The following is an 18,456-nucleotide window of genomic DNA, read 5'->3' on the forward strand; positions in this document are numbered from 1 at the left end:
TTAAGAATGCCAAAAAATCAAACAAGCTAAATTTATAAATAATATAACGTATAAATAAATTGTTAATAAACCAATTATATTCCGTTGTAAAGTTTGACTGCTTACTTCAATGTGTATTTGAGAGTCAAAAGGTCCATCATGAACTTGGAGGTTAGGAATCAAATGTTTGATTGCATCTGCACGCTGGAGATACTCTAAACAATTTGGATCACCAGAAAGATGATTGACGCATTTAAGCATCTGAAATTCGGAAGCAGAAAAAGGGAAGTTACAAGACATCAGTTGTAAATAACAAGCAACTGCTAGCTTATCACGATTCACACTCACCTTCAGAAGAATAGGAGGCTCTATCTTGTTGAACATTTGGAAAAGCCGAGTAAGCAAGCTTTGACTACACATGTAGGATTTTACAGAAGAATCAGCTTGGGCAAATTCTAATAAAAGATCTGCAACCTTTTCAAGATACTCTCGTGCCACATCAGCATTCAGGGATGATACCATTTGTGAAAGTAATCCGGAGGATGTTGAGCTCCCTGGCCTTGCATTCAGAACACCAGAGCCAGATAATACTCCTGATGTAGTCCTAGAAGCAACACCAGACGTTGAAGCACCTTCATTTGAAGCATTTGAGCCCATGGATTGCGGTAAAACCTTCCTATTTACTCTCTTGGATGGTTTTCCATTGGAATCTGCATGTTCCTTTTCTTTCCCTTGTCTAGAGACCTCTACGGTTTAGCACAAAAGAAGGTAACTACCAGAACGTTAAATGAATACAAAATTATATCCGATTACATAATAGAAGTTTGTATGTTGTCAATGTGATGCAGCAATAAAATCTAGATTTAAGAAAAACAAAATAGTGAACATGGAAAATGAGTATAAATATGCATATATAAATAATGATAATTTCTCCTCGAGGAGATATTTATTCCCTCCAAATTTAATTTATATTTCTTTTTGTTTAAAATCACATCATTTATATTAAAAATCTTTAACAATCAATATCATGTAAATTATTAATGGTTTGAGCTTTATCATTTTTTATAATAATTTAAACATGAATAATCAGAAAACATATATAGACAATAATCCTAATTTTATTAATTTATTTCACCAATTAAAATTATTAAATAAAATATAATTATCATCATTAACCAATATAATTAATTATATGCCATTTGAAAGGTACTATATATTGACAATCATAATAATCATTTGAATCAAAATTATTAAATAAAAACTAATAATCATCTTTAAACCAATTTAATTAAATAGAAGTAATTTGAAAGAGTCTATACACTCATAATCATTTGAAGCAATCAAAATCATCCATAAATTTTTTTTTTGACTAAGTCATTCCAAAAATTTAATTTAGAACTCATATCCAAACCTACTTGAGGAGCATAAGCACTTATAATATTAACAATCTTATCATCAACAACAATCTTTAACGCTAAAATTCTATCTCCAATCCTATTAATTTTTATAACATTATCCTTTAAACTCTTATGTATAATAACACCTACACCATTTCTAGTACGACTCTTACCCGAATACTAAAGTTTAATGATCCAATGATCTATTTTTTTTGAAATTATATATATCATTAATTTTAATGATGTTAAAGATAATGAATAATTTTGACCTTACAATTAAAGATCACCACACAAATAGGAGTCTACCCTCCTAGGAGGACAAATCAAGCATTTGTTTTGCTCATTGCTCATTGCTCATTGCTCATTATTTTGTTCTCTGCTCGCTCCTAAACTAAAAGGTCCATAAAGATTTCAAGTTGGTTAAGTTTTTTGTGATTGCATAGTAAAAAGCATTGCATCATCACTCAGCCAGTGACCATTACACCTATTCCTTTAGCCTATCCCGAGCTACCAATCTAAGTAAGCTCAGTAAAAAACATTCATCCATAGAAGAATCTTCTTCTTTAAAGATGGCAGAGATTTTGGGCTTGAGAATGTTTTAAGGATTAGGGACTGGGAATGGATTTATGATTAGGGTTTTAGAGTTATAATGATCGAAGGATAAAGAATGTTTTCATTTAACCTTTTCTAGAGAGAGAGCTAGGAAGACAAGAAGGTATCTTCTTTTGCGGTATAAGGCAACGCCAATTAGAGGGGATAGGCTAATCAAACAAGAGATAAATGCAACTAGAGAAATATTGCTACAGAGAGAAAATAGGAATCAATATATAGAAAAGGGTGGTTGGATTTCTTTAAGTTCTTGTAATATATGATAGAGAGAGGACTCAGGTTTGAATCTATTCCGGGAGAGAGATTGAGAGAGAAGAAAGAGAGAAATTGAGGAGAGAACTACGAGAGAGAAATTGAGGAGAGAACTACGAGAGAGAGAGAGAGAATTGATGCGTTGGTAAAAATTTTAACTAAGTTTATTACAATGAGAAAAGAGGTTTATTTGCACGTAAGAGGTGTGGAAAGGAATGTTTCTAAAAGGACAGATACTAGATACGACATAAGAAAGAAAAGATGGGGTATTAAGGAGAGAGAAAATGAAGAATATTACAGAGAAGTAGCGGAACAAAACATCTTGCACGATCATAAACCTTTTAAATGCTATATAAATGAATGACAAACAGAAGCAGATTTGTTATTCTTTCATTTAAAATGAATATTATGTAGCAATGGCTGTTTAGATATGGCTGCAAACAAGTCAAGTGTTCGGCAAGCTACTTGTAACTCATCTCACCTGTAGCACGTTTATGATCACATTTGATTTAATAATCAAATAAGCTTGAATATTTTTTAAAATACCCAATTGTTAAATAAACATGTTTAAACACTTATTTGTTCGACTCATATATGTTCATGAACAATCTCTTTTGAAGCTCCTGAACAAGCTCATTTAAAAACTTGCTTGATGTTCGATATGTAGCTCAATTAAGTATTGTTATAACTTGTGAAAATGATTAACAACTTAAGTTGAATGCTTTATTTCTATTATAATTTGATAACATACAACAACAAGAACAACATCAAGCCTTTATCCCACTATATGGGGTCGGCTACATGAATCTTTTCTCTCCATTGTGTCTTGCTAATAGTAAAATTTTCATTTAAATATAATAAAAAAAATATTATTTCTAATATTTTTTAATCAAGTTTTTTTTAGGTCTACATCTTCCTTTCTTAATATTCAAATCTAATTCATCTACTCTCCTATACGGGTTATCGGAAAGCTAACATTTTATGTGAACAAACCATCTAAGACAACTCTCTCTAATCTTAGTTGCAACTGGAGCTACTCCAACCTTTCACGTATATGCTCGTTTCGTATTCTGCCTCCAAGAGTAAAGCCACTTATTCACTTGAGCATTCTCATCTCTGCATATGCTTCTCTTTTATGGCCAACATTTTGCGCCATAAACCACCATCTTACAGAATTTTCTTGTGAGTTTGAGGGGTACTTTTCTATCACACAGCATGCCCGATGCATTACTCCACTTCAACCATCCAACTTGAATTCTACTAATAATATGCCCATCTATTTCACTATCACTCTTAACAATAGACCCGAGATATCTAAAACAAGTACTCTTATTAATGACTTAATCATCCAAAGTCAAAATCCCCCCACTAGATCTATTACTACTAAATTTACACTCACTGTATTCGATTTAGATCATACTCAAATGAAAACCTTTAGATATCTAAGGTTGATCTTCATAATTTAAGTTTACCTTCAACTCACTCTCTAGTATTATCTATAATTTAATAACATAATTAATCATTAATTAATAAATTTTAAAACTAATTCAATAGAGAAAATGACAAAAATGATCCCTCAACTCTTTAGGAAAGACCAAAATAATCCTCACCTATCTTGAGGGACCATTTTGGTCCCTCAACTCTTTAAAATGGAATCATTTTGGTCCCAACATCTAAAATAATGGATGTTAGACTAATGGTGTTAAAATTAGGGGTATTTTTAAATAATTATATTTTTTCAAAATAAATTTAGTAATCATTTGTTTAATAAGAAAAACTAATAGTATTTTTAATTATAATTTTAAAATTTTAATCATATTTTATAAATTATGATTATTACTTTTTATAATATTTTAATATCTATTATAATATTAGAGTTAAAAAACCTCTTGTCCAACTCTCCTCACCCTCTTGTCTCTTGTGTCTTTTTCCCTCAATATGTTGCCTCGGAGCTTCTCGCATCTTTCTCCCCCAATAAGCTACCCCAAATCCTTCGAAACCCTTGTGTCTCCTCATTTTTCTTTCTATATTAGTTGTTGCTAGAAATTTGAGAAGGCATTGACGAGTATCATCGAAAACCAATAACTTACCCATTTGTGAACAGGTTCTATTATTGAAACCCTTCTTTCGTCGTTCAACATGCCGCCTCCCTGTATGCCTAAAATTTTTGATAGATTCAGTATCGATGGGTTAATCGTGTGCATTTGGTTCTTTTTAAAAGGAAACTGAAAATTATTAAAGGAGACATACAAATATATTTTTAATATAAGGAAGTGATTGGGATAAAACTAATGATGATGGCATACAAACATATTGTATCAAGTAGGTTCAGTGATTTTTATTTTGGTTGGGTTTTAGAATATGCTATATATAAAGTATATCTAGAAAAAAATTAGCTAACATCTTTATTGATATATTTTCACATAATTTTTAGTTTTGTTATGATAAATTATTTTCACGTAATGAACATCTAAAAAGTAAAGTGATAGGAAACACTAGTTTTCAAGTGAAACTTATCAATCTTGAAAAATCAGCAAGAAATCTCCACAAAACTCCAAGTAAAACCAGAAAACAGTAGATGTTTTTGCATTATTTAATGAAAGGAGCAAGAAAATACCAAGATACAAGCGATCCTCTATTCGAGAGGAGAATAATCTCTTCAAAACTCTCTAGACACCACTAGAGCCCAGGAACACTAAAAGCACTAAAAATTAGCCACCAAAAATATGCCCTAATCCTAATACAAACTTCTACTTAAAACAAACAACAACAACAACGTGGGGTCGGCTACATGAATCATTTTTCTCTATTGTGTCCTGTTAAAAGTCAAATTCTCGTTTAAATCTAATAAAGAAAGATAATTTCTAATACTTTCTAACCAAGTCTTTTTAGGTCTACCTCTACCTTTCTTAACATAAGTCAAATCTAATACCTCTATTTTCCTAACCGAGTCATCGGAAGGTCGCCGTTTTATGTGATCAAACCATCTAAGGCGAATCTCTCTAATCTTATCTTCCACTGGAGCTACTCCAACCTTTTCACGTATATGCTCATTTCGTATCCTATCTCTAAGGGTAAAGCCACTCATCCACCTGAGCATCCTCATCTCTGCAACACTCAACTTACTATTATGCTTCTCTTTTAATGGCCAACATTCAGCACCATAAAGCATTGCAAGTCTCACCACCATCTTATAGAATTTTCCCTTAAGTTTGAGGAGGACTTTTCTATCATATAACAAGCTCGATGCATTCCTCCATTTTAACCATCCAACTTCAATTTTACTGATAATATCCCCATCTATTTCACCATCATTCTGAACAATAGATCCAAGATATCTAAAACAGGTACTCTTATTAATGACTTGATTGCCCAAAGTCACAATCCCCTCACTAGGTCTATTACTACTAAAATTACACTCAATTTATTCAGTTTTAGATCTACTCAAGTGAAAACATTTAGACTCTAAGGTTGACCTCCATAATTCAAGTTTACCTTCAACTCCATCCATAGTCTTATCAACAAGAAGATTATCATCAACAAAAAGCATACACCAAGGTACATCCTCTTGCAAATGTCTAGTGAGAACATCTATGACTAAAGCAAAAAGATATGGGCTTAAAGTTGATCCTTGATGTAATCCAACCAAAATAGATAAATACTTGGTCAAACCATCTTGTGTTTGAACACAAGTAATAGCTCCTGCATACATATCTTTAATGATTTGAATATAAACATTATTAACTCCTTTCTTTTCAAGAACTCTCCATAGCACTTCTCTTGAAACTTTATCATATGATTTCTCTAAATCAATAAATATCATATGTAGATCCTTCTTATTCTCTCTATATTTCTCCATCAAACCTCTCAATAAATGTATGGCTTCCATAGTAGACTCATTGGCATGAATCTAAATTGATTTTGAGAAATATTAGTATTACGCCGCAAACTATGCTCTATAACTCGTTCCCATAGTTTTAAAGTATGACACATTAATTCCATTAGGTAGTGGACCCCACCCCAAGGGGGACGGGAATTGCAGCTTGCGGCTCAGCAGGCATGAGCCGGCCCAAGGGTTAGTTCGGCTGGACCAGTCATAAAGCTCGTTAATAGTTCGATAAAACTCATTTATTTAATTAATCAACACGAAATGAGCCGAAAAAAAGTCAAACATAAGCACTATCATTTTAAATGAAACAAGTTAATAAAAAACACTTTATTATGACCATTTAATTTCATATCATAAATCTTTTGGTGATCTAATTGCGTTATGGAGATTATTGAATATTGTAATGACAAAATGATTTTTCCACTTCATAATTTAAGGTGTTTATTAGTTGTTAGATATGGCACGAGTGAATTAAAACATGCACTTTGTTACTAGTTTGCAATTCGAAGTAGAAAAAACCCATTGTGTTATGAGTTGAACCTTGTGAATTGAAAACAAACCTACCATTATGGTTGTCAAACTAATCTACCATACTAGTAGGAAAGAATATTACTTACCGGCAAATTCTGCCATCAGATGATCAAGTTCTCCATTAGTTTTCCTTTCCGTTGAAGCATGAAGAAGGGGTAACAGGCTTTCATGCTTTTCTAGTGCAGGAAATTGGCTCACATAATCAAGTTTCCCTGAGACATTTCGAGAAGGTGGTTCTTTGTCTAATATGCTCAGCAGTGGGCGTATATGTTCCCTTTGAGAAGTCAATAAGTTTCCAGCAGTAAGACTTCCATTTGATGCATTTTCTACATGCCTTAAAAACAGATCTGCAGAAGTTCTGCTTGAAGAATTAATCGTACTTAGCTGTCTAAGCAGGTCAACTTCCAATTGAGAAACATCAGGCTTCCGCAAGCCCAAATTTTCATGCTCCTCTAAAGCTGCAGCTGATGATGCTGTGTCAGTGTGTGTGTTTTCCTTGGAATATAACAGAAGCATCTGGTGAATGATTCTTACCTGCATCTCTAGCAAAGTTCTTTGTGTCTAACAAAGTTGCATCAGGTCCAGAAGTAGCAGATGTGTGCAATGATTCCAATGCTCCAACTGACTCTGGATTATCCAATGGGCCAGATCTAGGTCTTGCAGCTGTACTACTTTGCATGGATGCCAAACGTGCCGCCTCATTCAAGTTGTGAAGGGTGTTAACAAGCCTAAGAAGAATTCCATTTTTGGCAGCTATACGACAAAAGTCATTTCTTGGAGTGGAATGCTGGAGCTTAAATACTTGCCATATGCCATCTATTGCAAGATGAACCATTTCCCTGGCGACTCAGAAAGATGCGTTGCGTTTAATGTCTATATATACATAAGCTCAAGCATGTACAAAATTTAATTTTCGATATTGACGTACATAGCCAGAGCAGCACACTTATGACAAATTGAATTAAAACGCATACCTATATTTTGCATAGTCAGCCTCAAGAAAACCCACAAGTACAGGGATACACCGACAGGCAATAAACATTTGCAATGTCAATGAACTGAAAGAAGGGAGAATTTGAACCTGAGTACATTGAAGAATTTTCTATAGGGAAGGAAATAAAATGATATTAATGTCTGTAAACTCTAAACCTGGAATAGCAAAGCTGCTGAAAAAAGAAAGCTGCTTGCATACGAACTTCTCGAGGGCGATCAGGTACTGCAAAGTTCATTACCACTGGGATCTGCAATTGGAGTTCAAATCCAACATCACAAAACTTCCCAAGAAATCCAACATTAAACTACGAGCACAAAGAAGTCGGTAATCTCACAAGTCCCACAAGACAAGCATTTTCTTGGAAACCAACATTATCCATGACAATCTGGTTAATAATCTGAAGCACAGAACATATGACCTGCATAAATATCACCACATTATCACAAGTAGCCATCAAAGAATTTCAAAATATATGCGCAAAAAAGCACAGTAACTCTAACTATTTGAACAGCTGAGCCCGCTTAGCCCAAAAGGAAAATGAAGACTGTAACCGTATATTATAGATACCCTAGACAACTTCCAAAAAATCCTAGTTATCAAAAGAAAAAAACTGCATACTCGGTTTCTTGGAATTTCAAGAAGATCCATAAGAGGAAGAAATCCATGCTGGGACATGAAAACATGTTTTTGCTCCGGCCGTTGAACAAAAAATGACAGAAGCTTTTGGCATGCGGACAAAATTACATCATCTGGTTCTTCTGGCTTCAGTAATCCAACTAATTTGCTAAACTCGACAGACTGAAGCAAGACGAGAAAAAAAATCTCATGATAAAGAAAAGATGGTAATCACATCCAATAAAGCTAAATTCCTGCATTTAGCTTACGAACATTCGTGTATATAAAAATAGCTGTAAGTACCAAAATTTCAGGATAAAGTAAAAAAGATATATACAACAACAACAACATCAAGCCTTTGTCCCACTACGTGGGGTCGGCTACATGAATCCTTCTTCTCCATTGTGTCATGTTAAAAATCAAATTCTCGTTTAAATCTAATAAAAAAAAAAGGTCATTTCTAATATTTTTTAACCAAGTCTTTTTAAGTCTGCCTCTACCTTTCTTAACATAAGTCAAATCTAAGACCTCTACTTTCCTAACCATCTAAGGCGACTCTCTCTAATCTTATCTTCCACTGGCGCTACACCAATCTTTTCATGTATATGCTCATTTTATATTCTATCTCAAAGGGTAAAGCCACTCATCCACCGGAGCATCCTCATCTCTGAAACATTTAACTTAGCATTATGCTTCTCTTTTAATGGCCAACATTCAGCACCATAAAGCATTGCAGGTCTCACCACCATCTTATAGAATTTTCCTATAAGTTTGAGGGGGACTTTTCTATCTCACAACAAACACGATGCATTCACAGTCACGAAGATATAAGTGAAAAAAAAAGGCTGCAATCAACAATCTCCACGGAATGCTAATTTGGCAGCTTCCATCTAATAAAAATTTAAAGACCAGATTCGTGTTTTACCTTTCATTTTTATTCCTTAATACCATTTTAAACCTTCCATTCTGCAGATCATTTAGAGATAGCAAGTCAAATGACCGGAGACATAGGGGACTAAAAATAAGTAAAATGATTAGGGATGTATTTAGTATAAATATTTAAGAACAAAGACTATGTTAAATATCATGCTAATTCTAGATAAATAAAATTTATGAGCATACAATAACTTTTTTAAATGCAATATTAGAGGAAGATAATGATATGAGTACATCAAAGAAAATAACAAAAAATTGACAGGTGCAAGGAAAAAAAAAGAAAGAAAAAGTAAGTAAGGTATGAAGCCAAATGAAATAGAATGCGAAAAACAATGAAGAAAAACAAATTACTCATTTTGGCCAACTTGCTTGGAGCTTTCTGAAGACGAGAATGAAAATCCTTAAATTATGGCGCCATCTGGTAAATAGGATTTCAAATATCCTATTTGTCATAATATCTTCACTCATTATGCTTCTATCAAAATCCTTGGATGCAAAACATCATGGTCAACATTGTCTTCACTAATAGGTGGGAGCAAGGGAACTTCTATGTCTCATTTACTGAAGATGCTAAGCCATTTCAGTAGCGTAGTAGGGCTGAGCATAACAGTCTCAGTATCCAAAGGAAATTCAACTGATTCTAAAAATTAAGAGCAAATCTGAACTGATAACGAAAGAGCTGTAAATATTATCGAATTGTGAAGGGTCCGGACATTCAAATGTTCCTATAGCACCAGAGTATTTGATTTCCTTAGATCTGAATGTGGCTTGAAACACACAAAGAATTTACGTCCAAAGATTTTACAGGAAGAATAATATGGAGATGCCTTCAAAAACTACCTTCAGCTAATAACAAAAAGACTCAATCCAATCCATACCTAATTTTCCAACAGCAAAGTAACTTCCATTTTAACCAAAACTTTGGCTACAGAAGGCCTTAAAAGATGAGCAATAGTAGCATCCAATTGAAAATAGATTATTAATAATGTCATCCATAGAGTACGAGATTGGACAAGGCATTAAGTAATGTTAAGAAAGTAAAGAGCAAAAGAAAAATGGGGCACAAACTATTTTTTACATAGTTCAAAAATAACACCTACGTCCACCAATTGAGTCCTCCAACTCAAGAATTCACTAATATCTCTTTCGGTGGCCATCTGGAGGAGAAAACCCCTCTCTTTGACTAATAATGAAGAAACCCTACACCCTCTTCTTCCTTCCACTCCAAGCGAGAAGATCGTCACTTTAGCCCACTAGAACCAACTTACAATCGAAGGCTTCAAGATCTCACTGATCTCTTACAAATCAATCAAATAACTGCTCTCAACACTCAACAAAAATAATAAGAAAAATAATGTATAAGAGAAGTGAAAATAACCAACTAAAAGAAAGTGTCTTGTAAGAGATTTTGTGTTTTTCATTTGAAAACCTTGAGTGTGAAAATCCCTTGTGAACTTGTGTTTGCCAAATATGGAAGCCAAGGAGTATTAATAGAGAGTAAGACTAGAGAAAAGCAGAGCCTAGTTTGATATGCAGTTGAAGATAACCTTATAGTGACATGACGAGGATCAATAAACCCAACTAAACAGTTACCAACTAAGTTAAACATGAATTTACAAATGACATTGACGTTTGGACATCCCAATGAAAATTTGCTAAAAATGAGCAAACAAAGCGAATGAACCAACTTGGATATCTCGCCCTCAAAAAAATAAGCGGAGCTTGCCTGGAAATGACGAAGGTTGATTATGATTTGATGGGTATAGTCTTGATTATAGTAAAGAGAAACATGGACATAATTATAGGATGCAATCCCATGCTCAAATAATCACCCACAAATTTTACAAAGGAATAAAAATTACGAGCGATGGGTCGAATGAAACATGAGTAGTTGAACGAGCCTCTAAGATCAAAACTACCGACATAAGTGGCAATGATGGTGGTGAATTATAGGAACCACGTGTAGAAGAATCTAAAGGAGGTGGCTATGGTTGAATGGGGATTGATGAGAGGGAGCCAACGAGGGCAGCACAAAAAGTCAGGAAAGATCGAGAGCGGGGCTACATCATATAGTCTTGATTATAGTAAAAACCCATTAGATGAACTGATGATATTAATATTAGAAGATTAAGAAAAGGGACATACATCATAAAAGGCTACATAGATAGAAGTTGTTCATAATGATTTGCGACATATAGGTTTAACACCTCAAATAATGCTCAATATAAAGGAATGAATAATGGGGATATACAACATAGACCCAAATAGTTGGGATAACACACATGATGATGATGATGATGATTTATAGATAGTATGTCAGAGCAAATTAACAACAAAAATCATAGATAGTGTATATTACTTTGCAAGCTCCTAGAACTAGTATAATTTAGCATGAGATTAAAAATTAAAAATAGATCATTTGATAACTAGTATAGTTAGAACAAGACTATCCACATTAGAAGTAGAGATATTGACAAAGATTGGAGAGAATTTGAAGTGTGCTTCATTCCATCATTTATACTAAACTTATGAAAGTATACGAGAACCGGTAGAAAATATATATAAATTTTAAGGTCTGAAATATAGAAATTGACTACAGAAGGAAATGAAAGTGAATGGATGATAGATTGGCAGGAGGCATTGAGGTTGGCATAGGCAAGCTGGGGCAATCAAAAAGCTAAGAAACAATTGGGTTGGAAGACAAGCGGGCAAACAATTACGACAAACAATTGGCTAGCTTGGCAAACAAAAGGGTGAAATCTAGGGGCATCATTTCAGGCTTGCTATTTTCAGTATTCCCTCTCAAGTGAATAATGTATGTGATGAGGTTCTTGCTTTTCATCTCAACCCTCTTGTGATTGTTTCTCTTTGCTTTTGGTGGAGAAATTCCTCATTCTTGGGGGAAATTAGGGCAAAACCGAAATTGTGGAACCCTAGGGCATATCAGTATGTCATCCACTCCTTTAAAACTTTTTGAAAGATGGCATCTGATAATTCTTTAGTGACAATATCCACAAGTTGTTCACTTTCGATAATGAACAGAGTACAAACTCAACTGCTAGCTAGCTTTTCTTTTATAAAATGTTTTTTAGCTTCAATATGCTTAGTATGGTCATGTGACATTGAGTTATCTCGAATATTGATTGTTGACTTGTTATCGAAATAAGAGTCTAATAGGATCCTTCCATTCAATTTTTAAATCTTTCAAGAAATTTTAAGCCATGGAAATTTGCAGATTCTCAATGTCAGATCAAAATTCAAATTATACATTAAAACTTACTAAAACATTTTATTTTTTTACTTCCATAATTCACGAGGTTCCAATAAAATGTGCAATATCATGAAGTTGACCACCTATGAATCATACTTTCTACATAATCAACATGTGTAGGATTCAAGTGTCAGATCATCCCTTCTTTATATAAAATTCTTTTATTTGAAGTTACTTTATAATATTATAAAAGTTGTTGCACTGCCTCAGGATGTGGTCTTTAGAATTATGTATGAATTAATTTATCATGCCAGTAAGATAGGCAATACTAGGTCTATTATGAGATAAGTAGATAAGTTTTCCAACATTTTTTTTTTTTTTGGAAAATTAAGGGCTTAGCCCAAATTCCATTAAATAAAAAAACTAGTTACATGCGTAAAAAGAAAACAGCAAAAAATTGAGGAGCCCTCAACAGAGTGATGCGGGCAAAAACTATAGGCTCCCTATATTTCTTGCTCAACAAAAATAGACGACGGACTTCTACCGACGAAATTGAAAAAGAGACGAGAAAAACGACGAACAAACTCTTATATTTCAAATTAAAGAAATAAAAAGTACGCCGGGTGACAGGTTCAGTTTTAGTAGTTTTACTTGTTGTACTTATATATTTTTTTTGATGGCTTATCCTAGCATGTTTAGATTGAAGTTAGCCATCTTGTATATTTTGAAAACTCTTTTGGAATGAAATTAGAAAAGATTTAGAGGCGCTTTTTGTCTTTGATGAGTTCAATGAATAGTTTTATTTTTGTTAAGAAGAATGATTAGATAATTTTATTACATGTCCGATCTCGTTCCCGCCTCGTATCTACGAGCTAACCGGGCCGGGTCGTGACAAACGTCACAGTAAAGCACAAGGAAAGCCACAGAATCAGCAGGTAAGCACAGGAATCCAGGAGGTATTTCACGGGTCAGCAGTTACACATTTCACGGGAGAAAAGGAGGAAAGCTGCAGCAGTTCAAGAGGCAATCAAGAAGAGGAAGAGGCAAGTTTCACTCACCTAAAAGCTTGCACACCTCAATAAATTAGAGCTAAACATCAGCTCATAATGAGTTACACCTCCACTTGATAATAATGAGCTGGCACCACTAGAATTTCAACGATTAAGGCTCAAACCGAAAACAATCAAGGCCCACCCGAAATCAGAAAATAGCCCCAAAGGATAAGTTGGACCCCAAAACCGGCAAACCCAAGGCAAGCATAAACCAAACCTTTTCCTACCATGATCATTGGATTTACCACCATCATTGGATAGCATAAAAATAAAACAAAAATAGAAAATACAACTAATATTGTTCAAAACAAAAAATAATGCAAAAAAATCTAAATGCATCATATCGGCGCAAGCCCCTATAGTTAATTACCCCTCCCGATCACGAGAGAGAACTTTCGATTAAAGCTAGTCGTCAATCAGATACGTAGAGATACGTGCATCTGGCATATAGTAGCAGCATGGTTTTGGATTTGGAAATTGAGTTTGAATTTGGGTATTTGAAAAGGTTTGGAAAGTTTGATATTTAAAATAAGAAATTTTACCACCTAGCACTTAAAGCGGATGGTGGGAGAATGGATGACATACCCGATCAAGATCCCATGGTTCAGTCGTCCGGGCCACGTGGTCTCTGGTCTACTTAGTTAGAAGAGGTAGTCGACCCAACCTGACAGAAGGATCCTTGTCGGCAGCAATGGGTTGCTTCGTCCAAGGGGACCTTGTAGACCTGGGGTGGGTATTTGCCTAAGAGGACAAATTTGAATCCACCTTAGTTAACAGAGGGATTTGTGCCCTATTGATCATATCCTATTGATTCATATCTCAAGGATTTGATGCCAATAAGAAACGTATTGGCTCTGACCATAACCGGTATTTCGTGGTGCCATTTAGCGGCAAAGCCACTCAGTTTAGAGGGTCCCGGGTCATAACCGTTTATCCTGCAGTGCCATTTAACGGCAAAAACCGCCGGTTAGAGGACACGTACCACGTCCTTACTAGCAGGAGATTGTTTGAGAATGGATCCTAGTGATATTTTCGACTAGGCATTTGGCTCTATATGAGCTAAAGTAAATTTCATATTTGTCCACCTCGGCAAACTGTTGCAGAGGGTGGATGGAATTTGCTTTAAGTGATTAATTGTTTGATTTTAACTTTAAATGTTTTTGGATTTTGGGAATTGGGATTTTTGGATTTTTTTGGGTGGAACTTGGAAGACATTTGAAAGTATTTGAATCACTCTTCCGGTTGAAATCTGCATTCAACACGGCCATCATCAGGGTATTTGAAAGCATTTTCATTTAATTAAACCTTGTCGACCCTATCAACTTGTCAATAGGGGATCGGGTTTCATAGGCTTTGTGCCTTTATTAGTGCATTCTCTTGATTATAGGCCTTGAAGGCCTAATATAAATGTATTAAAATAAATATATCGGTCACCACAACCGTATATTTGTTTAATAGTTCGAACCATGTCAACTTCTATTGATCGTATAAAAGGATCGGATTTGAACTTGAATTCACTTATTGACTCGCACAACATCCCTAAACGTCACGTGCATATTTATAACACGCTCGTCGGCGCCCATGCGAGTGTTTGGGGGAATTTTGTAATTATTTATTGAATCTTGTCGACTCCTATTTACCAGCTTAGGAAGATAGGGTTCAAATTTATTGACCCGTGCAGCATCCCTAGACGTCACATGTGTACCAATAACACGCTCATCGGGGCCCATGTGGGTGCTTGACTTTATACCCCCTTTTAGTGTACCTATGTGTATACAAACTATAGTGCATATGCAGAGGTATTTTGAAGTATTTGTGACGCATTCTGTCCGCTCGCATGAATATTGCGGATCCAGTGGCATATCGTAGCAGCCAAGGTTTAAAATTGCGTAACTGCGCCTCGAGGCGGTTTTCGTCCGTGAGGCGAGGCGTAAGCCTCGAGGCGGTCTGAGGCGTAAGCCTCACGAACACAGAATTGCGTAAATGAAAAATTAAGGGTTTTAGCAGGAAAATAATAGCAATATTGTACCTTACAATAAAAACATCTAAATTATATATGAAAATAGTGGAAAATAAGAAAGTAGATGCAATAAAATCATGTCCCAAAGTACAAAATCACAAAATATTAGTTTAACAAAACTCTCAAAATACAAAAAACATATAAAATGAAATCATATCCCATCACTAAATGGGTCTTCAAGTGAATCTTCTTCTCCAATTGTATCTATGAATGCCATGTCATCTTCATCTTCAACATGACTCACTTTTCTCTTCCCTGTTCATTAAGAGAAAAGATCATTATCATGTATTCATGTTCATTGCTCACTTGACATAAATGTAATGTAATAGCATATAAGAAGTTGTGGAATACCACCAAATGTAATGTAATTGGTGTAGTACTGTGGAATACCTTCACCACTTTCTCACAAAAATTGCATTTTAAATAGACATAGCTCTTCTCTCCGCCGCCAATGTCAACTTGTACACTATATTTCCAAGAAGGATCCCTCCGCAATGACGAAGACCCCTTTTCCTTGCCTCTTACCATGATCCCTAATGAAAGAATCGAAAATCACACAAAAAATTTCAAAAAATCTAAAACCCTAGAATTTCTTTCACTTCAAAAATCTAACCAAAAAGTAAAAAAAAAAATACCTAAAATCGTTTGTGGACTTCTCCTACAAGGCGGCCGGACACTTCAACTTTGCCAGAGAGAGGCGGCGCCGGCGGGAGAGGCAGCGGGAAGGATGGCCGACCGTGCGGGCTCCTCAGTTTTTTGCAAACTGGAGCTTAGGGGCGGAAGATTTCGGGAATTAACTAGGCCGAACGGGTGTGGGGGAAAAGAAGGGGTCATTTTAAGTGGGTGGGGCCTTTTGGCTGAGGCGTACGCCTCCCTCAAAATTGCGCAATTGCGCAACAGAGGCGCGCCTCAGCCAATGTGAGGCGTACGCCTCAACAAAGCAAACAATTGCGCACGCCTTGAGGCGTTTTTGGCCAGAATTGCGCAGAGGCGCGCCTCAAGGCGCGCCTCTTATTGCGCAATTTTAAACAGAGGTAGCAGCTTCTGGATTAGTTGTTTGCTGCTTCGTACAGGTAGGTTTTCGTACACTACTCGTTGCCTTCTGCAGGTGGATCATAGTATACCAACTAATCTCCTGCCTTTTGCTTGTAAACAATTGCATTCATATCAATTCTTTATTCATGGTCAAGTCCCTTTGCATACGAATCTTCTATCATCGACCTTAAGCAGTTGTACTTATTATAATTCTTATGCATTTCGCTTGTGGTTGAAACATTGGATGCATAATAGGTCTTCCAAGGGAGCTCGCAGAGATTTGCATCTTTGATTTGTTGTGTATCATCCGGTGTTTTCTTGCAAATAACATGTGGCATGCGTATAAGTCCCATGCAATCGCTTGCAAGTGCTTGAATTTTCTATGTATCGACCCCCTTTGCTCATAGGGGATAAATATATTCTATGTAGTAAGTATCCTACAATGACTTTTTAGTGATTGCACTTGACGCGGACGACCTCCTTTCATTTGCAAGGGATCAATGTATTCTTCCACAAGGGGATTGATCTTGATTTTCGGGGTATCATTGCATTCATTGTCATTGCTTCCCTTTATGTTTCATTCATGTATAGATTACTATACATCTTAAATATTGGAAATCTTGGCACGAGTTATTTGTTTGTTTGCATGCTGGCTCTTGTTGCCCACAAGGAGTTTCTACATTCATCCATAAATAGTTGGCGTCGATTGAAATGATATGAGTTTGACAAGTATTTTGCATTCATCGCATGAGGTTCAAGTCTCTTCCTGTTCAAGTTTGATTCGAGTCCCTTATAGTTCAAGGCTGATTCAAGGTTGATTCAAGTCTCCTATAGTTCAAGGTTGATCTAAGTCTTCATGCTAAATCAAATTCAACCTTTCTTGCTCAAGTTTTGTCTCAAATCTTTGACTTGATTATTCAAATTTGAAATTAGTTTACTTAACACTCAAGTTCAAGTCGTTTGTTAACTTTAAGCTCAAGTGCAAGTCCCATTTTCTGTTCAAGTCCTCAATATATTCTTTTGCTCTATTGTTCAGGCTCAAGTCCAGATCAAAGTCCCCTATGATCTTGTAGAGTTCAGGTTCGAGTTCAAATTGAGTTCCTTATGGTTTTCTTGAGTCTAAACTCAATTCAAGTTCAAGTCTTTTATGATTTGTTCAAGTGGCAAGTTCAAACTCTTCTTGTTTGAGTTCAAGTCCAAATTTTGTTCACTTGATTCAAGTTATGACATATTCATTAACATTCCATTTGAAGTTTTGATATCATTTTCAAGTCAAGTTCTTTATGATTGTCCCAAGTCACAATCTTGAGTCATTCTTCTTTCAAGTTCAAATTGAATCCAAACCAAAGTCTTCTTCATTCGTTTGAGTTTCTTATAGTCCAAGTTCTTTGTTCAAGTTCTATATCCACAAGTTTGAGTTCAATGTCAAAGTTCACCTTGTTTACTTCAGTGCGAGTTCAGCTCAGCTTGAGTCCGACTCAAGTCTTACACAAGTCCTTCATCATTTGTCCAAGTTTGGTTTTGAGTTTGAATTAAGCATTTTATTCAAGTTTGCACTTAGTTCATTAATGTCTTTTTGAGTTCAAATGAGTCCAGGTACGATCTCGTTTTCACCCAAAATTTCGGCAGCCTCCCGACGTCTCCCCCGTTTAGGGAAAAACTACGATAAAACAGGGCCTTTCCCACCACGCGCAATAAAGACGTGTATGGTAGGTGTCCTCGAATGAGGACACCGCGGCCGTGAACTTTCTTCCCACCACGCGCAATAAAGGCGTGTATGGGGTCTTTGACGGTACATGTTTAAAAGACACAATTTGCTTTCCCCCCGCTCGGAGGTACTTATGAGTGACCCCGCCTTGCCGTAGGTGCCGCACCGGGGTCCCATCCCACCACGCACAATAAAAGCGTGTATAGGTGATTTTCCAGTGTGTCACGA

General features: G+C 35.6%; 1 protein-coding gene across 1 annotated transcript in view; it reads right to left on the reverse strand.

The window, feature by feature from the left end:
• Positions 1 to 18,456, reverse strand: part of LOC110098740 (MAP3K epsilon protein kinase 1) — an 84,962-nt gene continuing 66,506 nt past the window's right edge. The window contains exons 15-22 of the mRNA XM_028695477.1: positions 8,270 to 8,449; positions 7,986 to 8,069; positions 7,807 to 7,898; positions 7,632 to 7,715; positions 7,192 to 7,496; positions 6,744 to 7,121; positions 328 to 725; positions 1 to 240 (exon numbers count right to left, since the gene is read on the reverse strand). Coding sequence (XP_028551310.1) covers positions 1 to 240; positions 328 to 725; positions 6,744 to 7,121; positions 7,192 to 7,496; positions 7,632 to 7,715; positions 7,807 to 7,898; positions 7,986 to 8,069; positions 8,270 to 8,449 — 1,761 coding nt within the window. The remainder of the gene's footprint in view (positions 241 to 327; positions 726 to 6,743; positions 7,122 to 7,191; positions 7,497 to 7,631; positions 7,716 to 7,806; positions 7,899 to 7,985; positions 8,070 to 8,269; positions 8,450 to 18,456) is intronic.

The sequence above is a fragment of the Dendrobium catenatum genome, unplaced genomic scaffold (assembly GCF_001605985.2).
Source record: "Dendrobium catenatum unplaced genomic scaffold, ASM160598v2 fragScaff_scaffold_645, whole genome shotgun sequence".
Lineage (NCBI taxonomy): Eukaryota > Viridiplantae > Streptophyta > Magnoliopsida > Asparagales > Orchidaceae > Dendrobium > Dendrobium catenatum.